The following is an 18,323-nucleotide window of genomic DNA, read 5'->3' as shown; positions in this document are numbered from 1 at the left end:
ACCTGGGGACAGAAAGAACGGGCTCATACCTGGGGGACAGAAAGAACAGGCTCCCACCTGGGGACAGAAAGAACGGGCTCATACCTGGGGGACAGGGACGAGGAAACAGTCTAGCTTCCTCCCTCTCCATACTGGAACTGTCCCCTCTCTCATTGTCTCCCAGTTCTTGGTGACCGCCGATGGCGAGCCTGACCTTGCAGGATTTCGATGTTCCAGTCAAGGAAAGTCCTGCCTTGGTTCTCATCTCGTCTTCCTTCCTCTAAGTCCTAGAGCTCATTAGGTCTCCACGTCGTTTCCACCCAGGTGAAGGTGAACTCTGGCCACTTCAACATCCCATCCCCTTTCAAGAGCCCGTGCCTGCACAGAGACTCACAAATTACAGTCTCCAGCCTCAGGGCCTTTGCACCCAGTGGGCCCTCTGCTTTGACTGTCCTCTCCCTACCTTGTCCACCCGTCAAATCCCTCAGGACTCAGCTCTGAGAAGCCTCCCCCTCAGCCCCAGCTCTTTCCTCCTTGTCTCCCATGCGCCCCCGGCACCTGCTGTCAGGGCCCGTCCTGATTTGCTCTGAGGTCCCGCCCCACAAGACCGTGAGTTTCTGGAGGGCTGGGGTGGGTCTAATGGGGCAGGGGGTCTGTGGCAGAGCCTGCTGGCTGGGTGGCTTTGAGCCTTTTTGAACTTCAGTGTCCCCGTCTGCAAAGAGGGAACAATCCTTGTACTGGTGAACTTAATATGAGCCCGGAAACTGACGCTGACTTCTGCAGCCAGCAAACCCTGAAGTCTCAGTGGCTCAACCCTGTACCAGTTTATGGTCACCATCCTACGTGGGCTGGGGGCCCTCGTCCTCGGGGTCTTGTGGCCTCGGAGGTCACCGCGGCAGGGGAACGAGGGGAGGAGGCAGCACACCGCTTCTTCATCCTCAACCCAGAAGCCACTCAGGCCACCTCTGCTTGTCCTCCTTGGGCTATAATGCCATCAATGTCCCCCCACGTGGCAGGGGGACCCGGGAAAGGTAGTTTTACTGGGTCCCCAGGAAAAGGAAACTGAACTGGCATTTGGTTGAACACACAGCCTTGTCTCTGCCACAGGATTGTCGTGAGGATTAAATGACAACGAATGCTCCCAGCCCAGCGGCTGGCACACAGTGGGTGCTCATTCTCCGTTTGTTTCTCCATCCCCAGCACCAGCCCCGATCTGAGCTCAGCAGAGGTCATGTGGAGCCCCACCAGCCCCACCAGCCCCGGAGCCCCGGGTTCCCTGGCCGCTCGCCTGGCAGCCACCCCGCCCTCCTCCGGCTCCCTGCAGCTGGCTGCACCTTCCACACCTGGGCGGCTGTGTCTTTTCAGAGCATTGACTTGCAATCGGCCAGAGCAGCTCTAAGGGGCTGGTGAGGCCCTGGCTGCACTGCGTTAGCTCCATTTAGGCCCAGAGCTGTGGATCGCAAACCTGCCACGCCTCTCGGGGCCGGCACCAGCTCTCCAGCCTCAGGGAGAGACAAGCACGGGATCCAGACTCAGAGGGCAGCCGCTCCTCTCTGAGCAAGGCCCACTGTCACTCTCCCCATGGCCCCTCCCCGCTGGTTTAGGGGAGCAGCTGGGAGCCACAGCATGCCCCAGGCTGTGCTGAGCAGGAAAGGGTCTCTGCTTCTCTCCCTCCCGGTGGTCTCTTGGGATGAGCACAAGGTGTGGGGGCCCTCAGTGCAACTTAACTCCTCCCATCACCATGACAACTTACACAGAAGGAGCCTTTATCGGCCCCATTTTACAAATGAGCCTCAGAGGTTGTGAAGCAGTATTTTCTAAACTTCTCTGGTTGGGAAACCTTTTTGTGCAAGAACTTAACTCAGAGCACACGCTTCAAAACATGCCACCGTCGGCCAGCCTGTTTCTCTCCCCAAAAGCCAATGGGACACGTACTTCCCAAAGCTCAGTGTATGCCCTCGCCTAGCTTGGGGCTCCTTCACCAAGACCCCAAGAGTCTAGAGACTTCCAGAATTTGCATGTGAAATACTCTGTGTATGTGCATTTTTCTAGCGAGGGTCTATGACTTCCAAAAGAGCCTCAGAGGGGCCTGGGACCCAGGGTGCGGGAAGACTGTGGCCCCGGCTTGAGTGCCTGTAGAAAAGGCCCGGTTTTGATCTGGGGTTTTGCAAAAGCGAACAGAACAGCAGAGACGTAGGAGAGAGCGCCGTGAGCGGGAGAAATGGCCCGTGCGACAGCAGGGACGAGGGGACAGTAAACAGATGAGCTTGGCTGGAGCAGAACGGGTGTTGGGGAACAGTGACAAATGAGGTTGTGGCATCGAAGGGACCTTGGAGAACAGGCTGAGGATCTTAGATTTGATAGGAGAGGCCATGGGGAGCCCCAGGACGTCCTGGAGCAGGGAAGAGGCAGCTCAAGAACAAGGGCTGCAGAAGAGGCAGGCGAGGATGGAGGGGAGAGATGAGCTCCCGGGACGGGGGCTCCAGGGCCACGCAGATCCTGGGGACGGGGCTGCCCCTGGAAGGGCAGGCAGGGCTGGTGGCTGGCGGCTGGCAGCATATTGTGGGAGGAGGAGAGAGCCGTGAAACAGGGGACACAGCCTGGCTGGGAGCAGGGTCTTTGGATCTGAAGCTGCCTGGGTGGAACCTCAGGGCTGCCATTTCTTAGCTGGGTGGCTTTGGGCCAGTGACTTAACCCTTCTGAGTTTCTTCCTTGTGAAACAGGGACAACCATAAGACTGTGAAAACTCACTTAAATAAGAAACTGCCTCTGGAGCGCTTAGCCCAGGGCAAGGCCGCCCGCCTGCCCGCGACCGTGATGAACTCTGTCGTGATCCGTCGCCTCGTTCTAGAAGCGCTTATCAGTCCCTGTGATGCACAGAGAGCATTTTCACGGTCAGAACCAGGAACGCCTACCAGGTTGTTTTGGGAGCTCAGATGTCAGAGGGTCAGTGACAGAGGTGTCACCTCTCCGTGACCCCGTGAGAAGAAACACACGCTCTTGACGATGTTCCGGGTCAGACAGCTGATTGGTTCCGGGGAGTGTGGGTGAGGGGTGCTGATCTAGGAGTTATGTGCTTCATAAACTGTAGGGGCACAGGCGTCACCTGGGACCTGGGGAACACGATGAGGCTGATTTTGAGGCTGGGTGGGGCCTGAGACCCCGCATGCCCACAGGCTCCTAGGCAATGCTTCTTTGAGTGGCAAGGGTTTCTAGAGAAGGGCTTTGGGGTAAAACAGACTTGGCATCAGGCAAGAAACTGAGCCTCAGTTTCCTCATCTGTAGAATGGGTCTTATCTCCCCTGCAGGGTTGGTGCAAAGATAAAAGGAGGTGGTGTCTGCAGCCTCGGCAGAGCTCAGGGTCTGACCCAGAGTGGGCGCCCGGTAAATATTGGCTGTTGTTGTTACGGTTTCTATTGCTCTGGGCTCTGAGCCTTCTGTGAAAGCTCTCTCTGTGTGCGGGCATGGGTGGTGCCATGTACTCCAGCCTCAGGATGCTTCCTGGGCTTCAACTCATCCCACCCCAGGGGAAAACGTCTGGAGGCGCCCTGCCACCTCAAACGGCACCACGAATCGTTTCCCATTCAATTTCCCCATCCAATGCACGGGCACGCCTCACGTGCCGTTAGCCCATTTCCTGATGGTCAGTGTGGGGGAAACCGTAAGTGGGAGGTTTCTTCATGCTCTTGGCATCCCCAACTCTTCGACACTCCCTTTCCAGGCCAGACCCCCCTGCTCACGGCTGCAGCACGCCCTGCCCTCTCCAAAGTCCTGGCCTCACCACCCAGGGTTTCTGCTCCTCCCAGAATAAAAAGGAACAACTTGCTGGGTCTCCTGGAGAGCGACGGTGGTCCTCCCGTGGGTTTCCAGGGATGGGAGCTTTGCAGCAGATGGCAGGGTGGGCTGGACGGGTGCACGGTCCAAGGTCAAGAAAGAGATTGATCTGACCCCCACCTCTGCACAGGCACAGGCTGTGGGACCTCGGGTGTGATCACCTGGCCTCCTGGGAGCTTCAATCCCCTCATTTGTAAAGCGGGCGTGATAACACCAACCGAGCTGAGGGGTAGAATCAGAAGTGCTCGGTCCGGGGCTGTGTCCATAAGAACCGTGACAGTGGTTTGTTGAGGTCATGTAAAGGGAAGGCTTGATGGGAGCTCTGGAACAGGTGAGCTCGGCAGGCGGCATTCACCACGACGGGGCCACCAGGGTCCCAGTTGGGCTTCACTTTGCAAGCTCAGAATTCCAACTGAAGTGGCATCCTCAGTGCAGTGACTCCTGAGCCAGCATCACCCAGGACGGAGCAGAGCAGGAGCCGGGGAGGCAGATCCGGGGGCAATGCTGGATATTCGACTTCCTGGCAGGGCTTGGCACTGTCCTGGCTGAGTGGGGCAGAGTTGGAGGAGCCCTGCCATTCCAAGATCGGTTTCTAGCTCGTCAATGGTGGGGAAGACAGAGCGGGTCCTGGGGGGACAGCAGCCAGGCTACCGAGCAGAAGGGAAATACTTCACCATTTTAACAGCCGGTGTGAACAGGCAGCGCACATCAGCTGGGATGCAGCCGGGGATGCTGAGCACAGTGAAGTCCACCGTATGTCCAGGAGAGCTTATCCAGGAAAGGCCCCTGGGTAACAAAGAGCTGCCACCGCCACCACTCAAGGAGCACCCTGTAGATGAGCAGGGTTTATCCTTAACCCTCCACCCCGAGACACAGCCAGATGCCCTGAGTTCTAGTCCCAGCTGGAGACTCTTTCTTTCTCTAGACATTAATCTCCCCATCGGTCAACCCAGGATCCATTTATCACTGACCCTTCTGGACTCAAAATGTCTAGTCTCCCTCAAGTGTGTGTGTGTGTGCGCGGGCGTGCACGCACACACATGCACACATATGTATGTGTTTGCACATGTGTGCACATGGGTTTGTGTGTGAAAGGCTGTTCTCCTCCCCATCCCCCTCTCTGACATCCCCACCCCTCTCTGCACACACATCTCACCTCCCACCTACTCACAGCCTCGGGCCCCACTTGGGGCCTCACCTGCCTCCCCCACCTGGAGGGCGCCTCCACCTTGGAAGACACAGAGTGGGACTGAGACCCGGGGAGGCACCAGCATGATGGAACTCAAAGCTAATCCTCGGAACATGGGCCTGTTTATTTGCACGGCACACGTTTGTCTCTGGCTGTTTTCTCCACCCCCTGAGCCAACCGAGGAGGTCTCAATTTATCCCGCCACCACGGAGAGACCAGACTGGCGGAGCACGCACATTCACGGGGGCCCAATATAGATTGCCAATTATCTTTTAATATCACTCCTGTCTTCATTTGTTCATTTCACTTTTTCCAAATGGACTGAAAAAAGTCTGTCATTTATGGAGCCTGAAGTCAGCAGGAGTGTCGTGTTCACCTGCCGGAAAGGGTGAGACCTCAGGTGGAGCAGAAGTTCACTTTCGACCGCCCTAAGGGGCAGCTGGCCGCCTCCTAGGGGCCCCAAGCCCCTGTTCTCCTGTCTTCTGGTCTTCTGACTCCCCCTAGTAACTGTGTCCTCTTATTTTCTGTATTCCTGATGCTCTGGCATCTGGGGCCCTGCTGACCTGACCTGAACAACCAGTGTTAGCTAGTACCTAGAGGGAGCAAGGGGCTGGCCCAGGAGCGCAGCTTTCATAGGCAAATGAACCCAACAGAAGGAAGCCCTACCCCCAACCACCTCCTGTCTCAGGCTCTCACAGGCTCTGATACACCAGGAGCAACACTCCCAGCCCTAGTCACTCCGGGACCAGGCGCCAGACACCTCAACACAGCCCGGGGACCCCTGACATCGCTCAAGCCGGCCAGTCCCGAACCTGTACACCCTGCCTCGTCCGTTCCTTCCTCAGAGACCACAGGAAAGGCTCCTGCTCACACTTTCCTGGAACGCCCCCACGCCACCGCCTCCTGGCAGACCTGGTGCTTCCCCACACGGCCCTGTGTGGCCTGGGATGGGGGCTCCTCTTGGGAACTGTGACAAACTATCTTCTCAGTATCAGGGCTCTCTGATACGTTGGCCCCACCACACCCGAATAATATAAAACCTACATTTTAAAACAATCTCAGGTGGCTGTGTTCGCTGAGAACTAGAACGGAGGCTGCCGGCAGGAAGCCTCACTTAATGAAGGCCTCCCAGGTTGCACAGGTGTTCCTTCTGTCCTCAAACCAGGGAAGGTCACAGGACCTGCCAGGATTCAAACCAGTGCCGGGTGACCCTCCATCCCCACCCACACACCTGCTCCCAGGCCAACCTGGAGGGCTTCATGCACTGTCCTGGCTCTCAAGTCCCCCAGTTTTCCTTGTACCTTGCCATTTCCCCCTTCTTGGCCTTCCCTGTTCCTGCCACATCAAGCGCCCCATCCACTCTCTCGTCCCAGCCTTGTGCAGGGGCTCCTGTTTCACTCTCCCACCAACACCCTCACCCATGAGCATCATCACACTCCACCATCTTCGTGCTCAGCATCTTCTTCCCCCAGAGTCCGCAGTCTCCAGGGGCCTGGGGACCACATGTGTCTCCCTAACCTATGTCCCTGCACCCCAGCTCAGGGCCTGCTACATGGTAAGCATCTGGCAAATATTTGTTGTCAATCAGCCCAGGCCCCCTCCTTCCTTGATCAATACTCAGTGCTGAACGCCTCTTTCTGGACTCTCTTCCCGAGCCCTGATCTGATGCCCCTGCTCCAGCCTCCCCGCTGTCCTTTGTCGTTAGCATCTGTTGACAGATCATCTCAATAATGTTTCTCTTGTGATCCATTGTCATTTGATCATATCTCAGGCACAGGCCCCCGTCTTCCTGGTAAGGAACTGAGCCCCCCCAGGGCTGGGACTGTGTCTTCTGTTCTCAGTGGTTCTCCCGTCTTCCCCCTCCCACCCGGGGGCCTGGTTTGGCCACATCCAGCTCCCAGGAACGTGGCTCCAGATGGAAAGGCTGATGGTCTGACTTAAAGGGTTTATGCTGGGGCTGCAGGTGGAGTGCGCTCCAGGGCACAGCAGAGCCTTCGTGGGTGGGAAGCAGCATGCCAAACGGCTGAGACACTGCTCGCTTGGTGGCATCTGAGAGGACGATGTCAGGTCACAACTGACTGAAGGGACATGCCACAAACCCCCCCGCCAAGGGTACAGAGTCCCAAAGCTGTCACTACGGCCGGAAAGGTAGCTTGACTGCTGGGAGACCACACATCAGCCCCCAAAGTCCTGGTTTCGCCACCAGACAAGTCATTTTTATTACCTGTATACCTCATCCTCTCCTTCCCAGAGGAAGATGAGGGGGTCATGCAGCCAAAGAGACCTGGTTAGAATTCAGGACTCTGCCACCCACCACCTACGTGACACCGGCACATCCCTCTGAGCCTCAGTTTCCTCACCTGCAAAATGAGGGTGATGACGATACCCACCTCTCTGGGTTACAGGGTCAATGAAGCGATGTCACTTAGGCAAAGCACCCAGGACTTCACTCCCCATTTCCTGCTACTCATCTTGATGATGGAGGGAGGAGCTGCTCACCCACCACCCAGGGGCGAAGAGGAACTCTCAGCAGACAAGTAGAAAAGACGACTTACATCTCATCCCAAGACCCACTGACGCCCCCTGAGATGATTGTTAAAAGCAGAGATTTCCTGGGAGCCGCCCCAACCCACTAGATCAGCAAGTCTGGGGCTGGAGCCTGGAAATCTGCATTTCTAACCAGCACCCCAGTGATTCTTGTGTCTGATCAACTCAGAATCGCTGTTTGGACCACGGTGAAAAGAAAAGGAACCAGGAGGGCCAGCCGCCAGTCACAGCGGGACAGGCTGGGGCGGCCTCGCTTCCGGAAAAGTCCTGCCTGTCGGATGAATTCAGGTCTGTAAAACTCTGGAGCCTGCAAACACGGATAAAAGTGGCCATTTATGAGCAAACTGATGACCTTGGAGCTGCCGTGAAACGGGATGACGATTGTGTCTCTCCTCAATGGACGGTGAGCATTAAATGAGATTTATTGAGATTCCACCCCCATTCTACTCTTACAAAGCCTCAATCCATGTTGGCCACTGTCCCCATTGTGCCCGGCCCCATATCGGCCTCAGGGCTCAAAGTCGAGCACTGCACAGTATCTGTCCTCGGGGACCTAGAATCCGGCAGGAGAACACAGGGTACTTTAACCTGCGGCCCACATGATAAGGGCTAAAGGAGGCACGTAGAAGGACAAGAGACCAAAGAAGGAAGAGAAGATCCTGGAGAGATGGGGCAGAAGCCACGGGAAGCACAGCCTTTGACCCGAGTCTGAAGGGCTGGAGGAGTGCAGACCAGCAAAGACAAGGGAAGCCGGCCTTGCCCCGGCCAGGAGGTGGCAATCAGATGAATGTGGAAGAGTAAACTGAGGCTGGGGCATGGAAGGCTGTGAGCACCAGCAGAAGGAGTCAGAATGTTCTCCTCAAGTCAAGGCTTCAGAGCCAAATTCCTCCTGTGCTTGCGTTTCCTTTGGCTCACAACGTGGTTTTTCTTTTCATGTTTTAATTAGACGCCAACACTTAGAAATCGAGAGTGATCACGTCGCTGCTGGGCTCTCAGCGTCTCTGAAATTGTGGGACCAGGCAGTGCTGGGCCCACCCGCCCGGCACCATCGGCCCAGTGACTTGATCTGCCCGGCGGCCCCCTGGGCCGTGTGAGTTTGCCATCCCTGCGCTGGCCTTTGGGGCCCCTTAGAGGACCTCAGTCTGTCGGGGGGGGGCGCAGAATTAGCTCTGTGCTTCAGAAAGTCCAGCTGATGACAATTAACAGGAGTGACGATGAGGAGACAGAGGAGAGGAAAGCAAGAACAGCTATTTACTGAGCTTTCACGAGCTGGAGTTCGGCCCTACGGCTTTACAAACTTTCACCTATTTTGTGCTCACCACAACCTTATGAGGTGTGTATGCTGTTACCCCCATTTTTCAGATGAAGAAACTGAGGCACAGAGAGGTGAACTCACTTGCCTAAGGTCACACAGCTGGTAAGTGGCAGAGTCAGGTAGTCCGGATCCAGAACCCACAGCGCCGGTGAGATGGGGGGCAGGGGTGTGTCCCTCGGCCTCTCACCGTGTGAGGTTGCCTGGTTTTGAGGGCGAGGATGTGCCCCACGTCCATCCCCGATCTGGATACTAATGCTGTGCATTTTCCCCAGCTCCTCTCGGGAAGGCTGGTTCTCTCAGTGAACTCGTCAGGCAGGGAAGGAGGGCAGAGGATCCAAGAGCCGGGCCAGGGGGCTTGGCTGCAGTCCCCAGTCCCGCCTCCCCTGCTCTTAACTGCAGACCCTACGGTGGGGACCAACAGACCCCAACGGGAAGGAAACAGGCCCAGGGAGATCTTCTGCCACACCTGCCGTGGCTCCGCCTGCCCCAGGGCTCACCACACCCCACCCTCCCAGCCCAGTGGATTTGCAAAAGAGACGATACAGCGCACACGCAAACAATAACCAACCCTGTGCGCTTCCTGGCATCGGGTGACTGTTTGGTCAAGAGCGTCCTTCCTCTTCGTATGCCTGCTGGACACTCCCAATGTCCTCCGGCTGCTGCTGGTTCAGGGGGCCACTCCCAAGCTCAGCCCCAGGCAGACCCCCGACTCCCGCCGCCAGGGAAAACACCCAAGGATCCAAGGGAGCCGGCCGCCGAGACCTGCCAGCCTGGGCCCAGTGGCTGCCCTCTGCCAGCTCAAAGTCACCTTTGCACCAACTCCTCTGCTGGCCAGCCAGAGCCAGCCCGGATCCCCTCCCGCTCAGCTTGGCAGGAACCAGGAACCAGCCCCTATTGGGCAATCATTAATTGGATTCTTAACATTCCTCTGCCCCAGGTCAGCTTGGAAAACATGCTCCCTGGAGGAGGAGGAACCAAGGCCCAGGACCAGCATTTGGACATGCAGCTGACGGGCAAGGTGGTGCTGTCCACTGTCGCCCTGCTCCTGCTGACGGTTGCCTATAGGCTATACAAATCCCGGCTGGCCCGGGCCCCGCTGTGGGATAGGAACACCAAGGCTGAAGCCGAGGAGGAGGCAGAGGGCTCCGGGCAGCCTGCCATCCCAGGGGCTGCTCCCGGGGCGCCACACTGGGGTCCGAGACGCCGGAGGGGAAGCAAGGGGGCCGGAGCCCCGCTGGACTGCAGCTGGGAGAGTCCGAGGGGCTCCCGAGTCCTGGAAACAGAAGCCTCTTCCAGGGACTCAGAAGCCAGAGAGACTCAGAAGCCGGAGAGGAAGGGCGCTGGGGAGGAGGCGAGTGGGCAGCGCCTGGGCTCGGACCTGGCACCTCCCCGCGGCAGTGACCAGGAGGCTGGAACGGCTGTTGGCGGTAAGCCCCAGCTGCCCCACCCCCCCCACTTGGGCAGTGAACCCGAAAGCTCTGCAGCCAGCCTTGCAGCGGCAGACGGCAGCGGGGTGGGTGGGGAATCTGCTCCATGGCAGGACGGCAGACCCCCTGAGCAGCCAGGGGCCAGGCAGCAGGAAGCCCCCAACCAGTGCTGGATGGTCCACTCGGAAGGCAGCAGTGACATGAACAAGAGCTGGGTCTTCACCCGAGTGACGGGTGTGCGCAAGGAAGAGGCTGGGGCCCTCCAGGCTGCCTCGGACATGAGCCTGGCCCTGTGTCAGCAGGAGGGGGCCATCACCGCCTCCTATACCTTCTCATCGGTGGCCCGGGTTCGAGTGGAGGAGAATTTCATATGGAAGGTGGAGGGGACCAGGCCCAGGCTGAAGGGCAAGGTGTATGATTATTATGTGGAGTCCACCTCCCAGGCCACGTCCAGGGGCAGGCTGGCTCCTGGGACATCAGCCCTGGCTGAGGCTCCACCCCCTGTGCCACTGCCAGGGCCCCCTGGAGCAGGGGCAGCCTCGGAAGGCCCCTCTGGTGACACAGACGGGAGAGCTGACGCAGCTGCCTCCTCCCAGCCAGCACTGTCGCCCCCCACGCGGGGCCTCAGCAGGAAGGAGAGCCTCCTTCAGATCGCGGAGCACGCGGAGCTTCAGCTGCCGCTCGACGGCTTCGGGGCCCCCACTCCATCCCGCCTAGACCAGAGCGCTCTGCCCGGTGGCCCCATATCCCAGGATTCTCTCAGGTCCAGCTCCTCTAGAAGCAGCCAGGAGTCCCACGTGCAGCTCGTGGCCGGAACCAATTTCTTCCACCTGCCAATCGCCCCCAGTTCAGCCCCAGACGTCCACCTGGATCTGGGTAATTGCTACGAGGTGCTAACCTTGGCCAAGAGGCAGAAGCTGGAGACCCTCAAGGAGGCAGTCTACAAGGTGATGAGCGACAACTACCTCCAGGTCCTGCGTAGCCCGGACATCTACGGGTGCCTGAGTGGGGCAGAGCGGGAGCTGATCCTCCAGCGACGGCTCCAGGGCCGCAAGCACCTGGTGGTGGCCGACGTGTGCCCCCTGGAAGACTCTGGCCGCCTCTGTTGCTATGACGATGAGCAGGACGTCTGGCACGTGCTGGCCCGTCTGCCCCCCGAGGCTGTGTCCTGGGGCTGTGCCATCTGCAGTCTCTTTAATTATCTCTTCGTGGTGTCCGGTTGCCAGGGGCCCGGGCACCAGCCCTCCAATCGCGTCTTTTGCTACAATCCGCTGACTGGGATCTGGAGTGAGGTGTGCCCGCTAAACCAGGCCCGGCCACACTGTCGGCTGGTGGCCCTGGACGGGCACCTGTATGCCATTGGGGGCGAGTGTCTGAACACGGTCGAGTGCTACGACCCTCGCCTGGACCGCTGGATCTTTGCCCCGCCTCTCCCCAACGACACCTTCGCCCTGGCGCACACGGCCACGGCGTGTGCCGGTGACATCTTCGTCACGGGTGGCACGCTGCGCTACCTGTTGCTCCGCTTCTCAGCCCAGCAGCAGCGCTGGCGGGCCGGCCCCACGGCGGGCAGCAAGGACCGCACGGCCGAGATGGTGGCGGTCAACGGCTTTCTCTATCGCTTTGACCTCAACCGCAGCCTGGGCATCGGCGTGTACCGCTGCAGTGCCAGCACACGCCTCTGGTACGAGTGCGCCACGTACCGGACCCCCTACCCCGACGCCTTCCAGTGCGCCGTGGTGGACGACCTCGTCTACTGCGTGGGGCGCCAGCGCACCCTCCGCTTCCTGGCCGACTACATCTCACCCAGGTTCATGCCTAAGGAGCTGCGCAGCCTCCCCTCCCCGCAGGGCACCCTTCTGCCCACCGTCCTGACGCTGCCCGGCCCCGACGTGCCTCAGACCAGGGTCTAGCCGCCCCTCTGCTGGGCTCCTCCTGCAAAACTGGGTGGCAAGAGCACCCCCTACTCACCACTCTACTGGCCGTCTCTGGGAGAGCAGGTGGCCCAGGAATGTGGCCGGCAGGAGGCGAATTCTGATCCGGCCTCCTCCGCTGCCAGGAGTCCTTAGATGCATCTCTACCCCAGTGGGATGCAGAGGCCCAGTGTGAAAACAGAACTAGGAACTGGTGTCCTGAGGCCGGGGCACCCACGTCTGCAGGGACGACCGCCACCTTGCTCCAAATCTGAACCCTTGGGGGGAGGCACATTAGGACCCCACCAAAGTTCAGGGGCACAGCCTTATCACAACTGTGATTCCGGGCACCATTCGACACCCAGGGACCCCTCAAGCTGACCCCACAAGAGATGGGCCAGCTCACTAAAAGCCACCAGGTCCCCTTCCTAAATGTTGGCCACTGGGCCTCCACTTCCAAGGTTCCTGGAAGCATCTGGAACATACGGGTGGGAAGAATCGAGGGTGGTGGTTCTGGCAGGACCGAGAAGGAGCCCAGGGGAGCCCCTGGGAGCCCAGCAGAGGGAGAGATGGATGGAGAAGGAGAACAGCTCAAGATGGAGCCACCCACGGGGACGCTTGCCCTCAGAGTAAGTTAACCAAAGCCCACTTCACTTTTTCTAATTACCTGGAATTCTAATATACTGGAAGGAGGAGAAATCTCCATTTTTAGCAGCCATTGGAAAAGGTACCTCTCCTTGTAGTGGTCGCCCAGGAGCACAGTTGATTGTATCTATAAGGTCTCAGGAAAAGGAGGAGGGGATGTGGTCCCACCACCCTCCTCCCGGGCCCCTGCTCACAGCCGCTGTTAACCGACCCCTGTGCTCTCTGCCCAGCTCTCAGAACCCTTCACAGAGCAGCTCGCCACGCACCCAGCCCTCACGTCTGGGAGCTGAAGGCAGCCACGACCAGCCAGCCCTTCCGGGCTGGTGAGAGGCAATAGCGTAATGTGCCCTCTCTGTGCCATGTGCTCGGCTGGTCTGCCTCGTCAGGCAGGAGAGAACCAGCGAGGGGCAGGTCCAGGATGAAGCTGAGCAACTAGAAAACTCGAGTGGCTCATCAGGAGTCTGGGAACTCCTTTCACATCAGCTTCGGTAAGTTCTCAAAGCGGGGAGACCCTCCAACCTCAGGAAGTTGTTCTTCCCGGAGGTGAGGGAGAAAGGCTGGTCCAATCCATCACCGCAGCCCTGCTCCACCTCCGAGGGAGCTGCCTATCCTGACAGCAGAGCAGCCCTGCTCTGCATCCCAGCCAGAGCAGGGACCTGGGACTACTTCGAAAGTGACAAGCAGCATGGAGGAAAGCAGTAGATACGTGGGACGACCCAGGGCAGGGCCTGACAGGTGGAGACATAAGGATGCTTTGGACTTCAGTGTCCCTATCTGGAAAATGGGAAGAACAATCAGTGTCCTTCTCTGCCTGGGGATAAACAAGAGCTCCTGGAGGTAGGGGTGGGGAGGAGGTGAGGGGGGATGCGAGTGTTGGGGGTGGGAGGTCCTGGCAGGAGCTTGTATTCACTACAGCTGCTAGGGCTGAGCTGGAGTCTTTCCGGAAGATGCAGGATTGAAACAAAGAATGAGAAAGAGGTTGCATGGAGCCAAGGACTTTTACTGGACCGCACAAGGACGCCTTCCCGATCCGAGAGCCTGGGACTGGGGGCTGCTTAGTTTATTCCTGAGTGGGAGGCTGGGAGAGGACTACGGCTGGCGCCTGGGGAGAGTGCCCCCCGCCCACCAAGGCCATGGTCAAGCTCAGAGTCCCAACACTCAGGCATGAATCTCCAGGGGACCCACGTGGAGGAGGTGCCTCGGTGGCATGACTAGGAGGTGGCATCGCATTGTAATCCCAGGCTTGGGGAGGGTTTTCTTGGGAGGAGAGTCCCATCTGGAAGCTGGGGCAGGTGGAGCCAGGTCCAGCCCCCAGGGACAGGCCTCCTGTGAGGAGCCAGGCAGAGGACAAGACCATGACCAAGCTGGATGGAGTGCAGGAGAGGGCTCCAAGCCAAGGGTGAACTAGGGAGCACTCTGAGAAACTTCCAGAGGCCCACTGCATACAGATGGTAGGGACTAGGGAAATCAGTCCAGGGATAAGGCAGCAAAGTTGGTTCCAGACCCAGTGATGGCCCATAAGATCTTCAGGATGAGAGGGAGAGCTGAGATTTGGGCCTGGGCTGAGATGGGAAATATGTGGCACATTTTGTCTGCCTCCCTGTGGTCCCGTGGCAGACATCACTAATCGATCACCATGTCTTTTCCTGTTGAGCCCTTATAATGGGCTCAGAACTGTTTCAACACAGGGCCCCAGAAGATACGGATAGATTAGAGCTAGTGTGTTTTTCATCGCTGGGCTGGGTCTCCAGATCTGGGTTAGGGACAAGAGTGGTCAAGACCATCATGGTAGGGCATGGTAGTTCAGGGGGCCTGCAAAGACCGCCTGGGGCCATGATGGTCGAGTTCATTTCCAGAATGTTTAGGCCAGGCACTGATCCGGGAGCCAGAGCCCCAGCTGATCCTTGCCCCGTGTAGCTCACATTCTAGCAGAGTAAAATAGGCAATTTCGAAAAACAAACACACAAGTAAATAGAAGCCATGCTGCATGCATGCCATGGAGAGAGAGAAGGCAGGGGGGTGGGACAGTGTGATCAGGCCTCCTGGTTAGGTAACACTGGGCAGAGGCCTCAAGGGGAATCCGGGAGACGCATGGACCAGGGCTGGCTCAGGACAGGGGAAGGCTGGCCCTGCCACCGGAAGGGCTTTGTCACGCTGGTGGGGGAGGGCACCTCTGCCTCTTAGGAGCATCTCGGTGTGTGAAGGAGACCCATCAGTTTCCTGTAAGGGAGACAATTCTGTTCCATCAACATTCATAAAAGAGGCTCTTTGCAGGGAGATAAGCTGTGCTTCCAAGAGAGACGCAGAGTTGCACATTTAGGGGTGAGAGTCAAAATAATCACCGGGTCCTCACAGACACCGGACCTGGCAGTGTGGCTGGGGGTCAGCCCGCTCATATGACCCCATGGGGCCAGAGTCTAGGATCTCCACTTGACCTTGTTTAATAGCCTGCTCTGTAGACCTCTAGCCCTCAGCCTCAGAGTGGCCTGTGTGTCACAGGGCTCCTCCCAGGGTCATCTGTCCTGCTTTCCCACTAAGAGCTCTTTCTTCTTTAAAAAAAAAATCTTCAGTTTGGCTTGCTTTCCACGTTAGGTTAACCATGCCATTATAGAAAAAAAATTGGAAAATAGAGAAAAGTATAAAAACTCTGCCCAATTTCGCCCCTGCTGTGACACGTGGCCCTCCCGCCTGTTTCTTCTGTGCATAATTTTTGTTTGGCTTGATTTTTGCCTAGGTGTGATTATGCTGAATATACAATTCAGCTGCTTCCTTTTTTTCACTTAGCTTCTTAGAATAAGCATTTTCCTGTGTTATTACAAACCCTCGGTAAACATCATTTCAATTGTTGCCCAATATTCCATCGAGTGGATGTGCCATGGTTTATTTAAATATTCTCCCCTCCCTGTCGGGCCTGTAGATTATTTTTTTCTGTTGGTTTCTTTTTCCATCATAAATAAAACGTCCTTTGTTTTCTCGTTCCTCTCTGTCTGAGGCCTCCATCAATATTTACAAGAGAAGCCCAGTTGAGATGTTGTCTGCAATAGCAGGATTGTTGAAACAACCACAGAAGCCATGGCTTTGTGTACGGCTGGGGCTCGGGCCGCCCTTGGAAACGCCCAGCCAGAAAGGCAAGGCTGTTAGAGGAGCCACCCCAGGTGCCCTGCCCTGTGACATCCCCGGAGCCAGGATGTCAGACGGGGAGCCACATTCATAGAGCCCCCTCTCTGCACATGCCAGGCACTGGACCCGCTGCTTTCTATGCATCACCTCACTGATCCTCACAACCCCAGTGTACAGGTGAGAATACTGAGTCTCAGAGAGTTCGAGGAAACCTGCCTTCATGGCAAAGTCCAGAGACCCTCAGTTTCCTTAAAAGTATCCTTGAACCCCGCCTGCCCACCCCCAGCACGGTGCTCTTTCTGTTCCCCTAGCATGAGGCACTGGAGCCGAGGACTCTGCATCTTCTGTCTCCTGGGCCACCCACACTCCCTTCTCTATGCACACCAATCAATTACACTTTATCCTTGAACTTTGAACTCAAAACAAATTTTCTTAAACTCTCTGACCCTCAACATCCGCATCTGTAAAATGGGTTTGCCCCTGCCAGCCTCAGAGGATGCTGTAAGAAGGAGCAAGAGGATGTGTGTGAAGCACCTGTCACAGGGACTGCTCCAAAGCCAGTCTCGGAAGAACCACTGTCCTCTGGGGGGTGGCCGCCCTGGGCCGGCCCGAAGAAGGGTCTTCTCATACTCCCACTCCCCTTTCTCAGTGTCCCGGTCCCAGATGAGGAAGGTTGTCGATGTTTAAGCTGCAGGGGCCTCATCTGGTTCGACAAGGTCAGGACGGGGGGCAGGGTAGGGGGGGTGGCAGTGCTAAGTTATTCATATTTTAGACCCTCTGGGTTTGGAGCCTGTGAGACTGTGCTCTCCTCTCCCTGGGTGGCTGACTTGCTGATCTCAGGTTCCCCAGGCTCAAAGCGTGGTGCACTTTCCCAGGCTGTCTGATGGTGCCAAGGAGCTTCAGAACTGCTCAGAGTTCCCTGGAAACCTGGAGAAGGTGCAAGGTGGAGAGACCGTCTTTCTTTCACAGATTGAGAGTAAGGGCCGCTCAGGGAGACTGGGAGTGCAGACATTCAGAGCCATGACAGGTGCCTCATACTTCCCGCCCTTGTCACCCTCACCTGGAAGGACCTTGTGGCCCCAGGGTCGCCCTGGAGTCCCCCGAAAGCTGTGCCTCCAGCCTGGAGGAGGCTCCTAGACAGACGCAAGCTGGGGCAGAGGTAGGGAGGTGAGACGCAAAGGGAGGAGGTGCCTTCAGGGAGCGGGAGGTGAGGAGGGGGCTGCTGAGGAGCAGAAGAAAGGACAGCCCCGGGGAGAGTGTCTACAAACAGCCCCCAGCCTCGGCTTTTTCGAAAAACGGGATGTGGGTCAAAATAAAACAAAGATGAAAACACGATCAAGTCTGGCTCGGCTTCCTGTGTGCAGGGGGAGGTGGAGACGTGGGTCTTACCCAGTAATAGTAAGCAGGGCGTTGCCCACGCCTGGCTCTGAGCAGATACTTTACCGTCAGACCCTCATCATCTGAAAGCGATGATCCTCACGATTTGGCGGAGGAAACGGAGACGAGACATTTCACAAAGGTAAAAATTACTATTTAATAGCTGTTACGACAGCCAGCCCTGGTGGTCTGGTGATTAAGACTCCACGCTCTCACCACCACAGCCCAGGTTTGTTTCCCGGTCAGGGAACCACACCACCGTCTGGTGGTTGTCACACTGTGGTGGCTGCGTGTTGCTGTGATGCTGAAAGCTGTGCCTCCTGTATTTCAAATAGCAGCAGGGCCCATGGTGGACAGCTTTCAGCAGAGCTTCTGGACTAAGACAGACGAGGAAGAAGGACCTGGCCATGCACTTCCAAAAAAAACTGGCCATGAAGACCCTGTGAACAGCAACGGAGCTTGTCTGATGCAGTGCCGGAAGGCGAGAGGATGGTACAAAAAGACGGCGCAGGGTTCCGCTCTGCTGTCCACAAGGGCACTAGGAGTCGGGATCAACTCCACGGCACTAACAACAACCTGTTATAATGTCTAGCTTTTTATTATTAAAAAACTGCATTGTCAATATATTTATTGAGCACTCAGAATGCTAACAGGTTTTCTATTATATGATCTCATTTTTTCCTCAAAACTACTGTGGTAGAGGGCAAAACTGGCCAAATTCTCCCCTTTGCATCATCTTCCCCACCCCTCAAATCTGGCTGTGTCATTTGCTTCAATGCCCTGGGCACTGGGTTCCCTCTCTCATGGCTCTTAGAAACCCTGAGGCTGCCACCCTATGAACAAGCCTGCGGGATACACGGGAGACTCAGGGCCCAGTTACCAGTTGCCTTGTCAACAGCCAGCCGAACCCCTCAGCCACTGGCCAGTGGCTGACCACAGAAGCCTGAATGAGCCCAGCCAAGACCAGCAGACCAGCT

General features: G+C 57.3%; 1 protein-coding gene across 2 annotated transcripts; it reads left to right on the top strand.

The window, feature by feature from the left end:
• The first annotated feature begins 8,801 nt into the window (after positions 1–8,801).
• Positions 8,802–17,528, top strand: KLHDC7A (kelch domain containing 7A). 2 transcript variants are annotated; one of them, XR_006888876.1, is made up of 2 exons: positions 8,802–13,337; positions 15,842–17,528. XR_006888876.1 is itself a non-coding variant. In XM_046663569.1 (1 exon), exon 1 carries the CDS (start codon positions 9,490–9,492, stop codon positions 12,202–12,204), a length of 2,715 nt encoding a protein of 904 aa, XP_046519525.1. In that variant the 5' UTR covers positions 8,802–9,489; the 3' UTR covers positions 12,205–15,826. The 2 variants fall into 2 exon arrangements, 1 of the variants encoding a protein (XP_046519525.1); XM_046663569.1 differs by lacking the exon at positions 15,842–17,528 and having other exon boundaries at positions 8,802–15,826.
• Positions 17,529–18,323: the final 795 nt, after the last annotated feature.

Source organism: Equus quagga, chromosome 5, assembly GCF_021613505.1.
Source record: "Equus quagga isolate Etosha38 chromosome 5, UCLA_HA_Equagga_1.0, whole genome shotgun sequence".
NCBI lineage: Eukaryota > Metazoa > Chordata > Mammalia > Perissodactyla > Equidae > Equus > Equus quagga.
The sequence above is the reverse complement of the archived record's forward strand: the minus strand, read 5'-3'. Positions and strand labels throughout refer to the sequence as shown.

What these genes read in the sequence shown, in the direction of transcription:
- KLHDC7A (XM_046663569.1), top strand. Translation starts at nt 9,490, where the DNA reads ATGCCTGCTGGACACTCCCAATGTCCTCCGGCTGCTGCTGGTTCAGGG.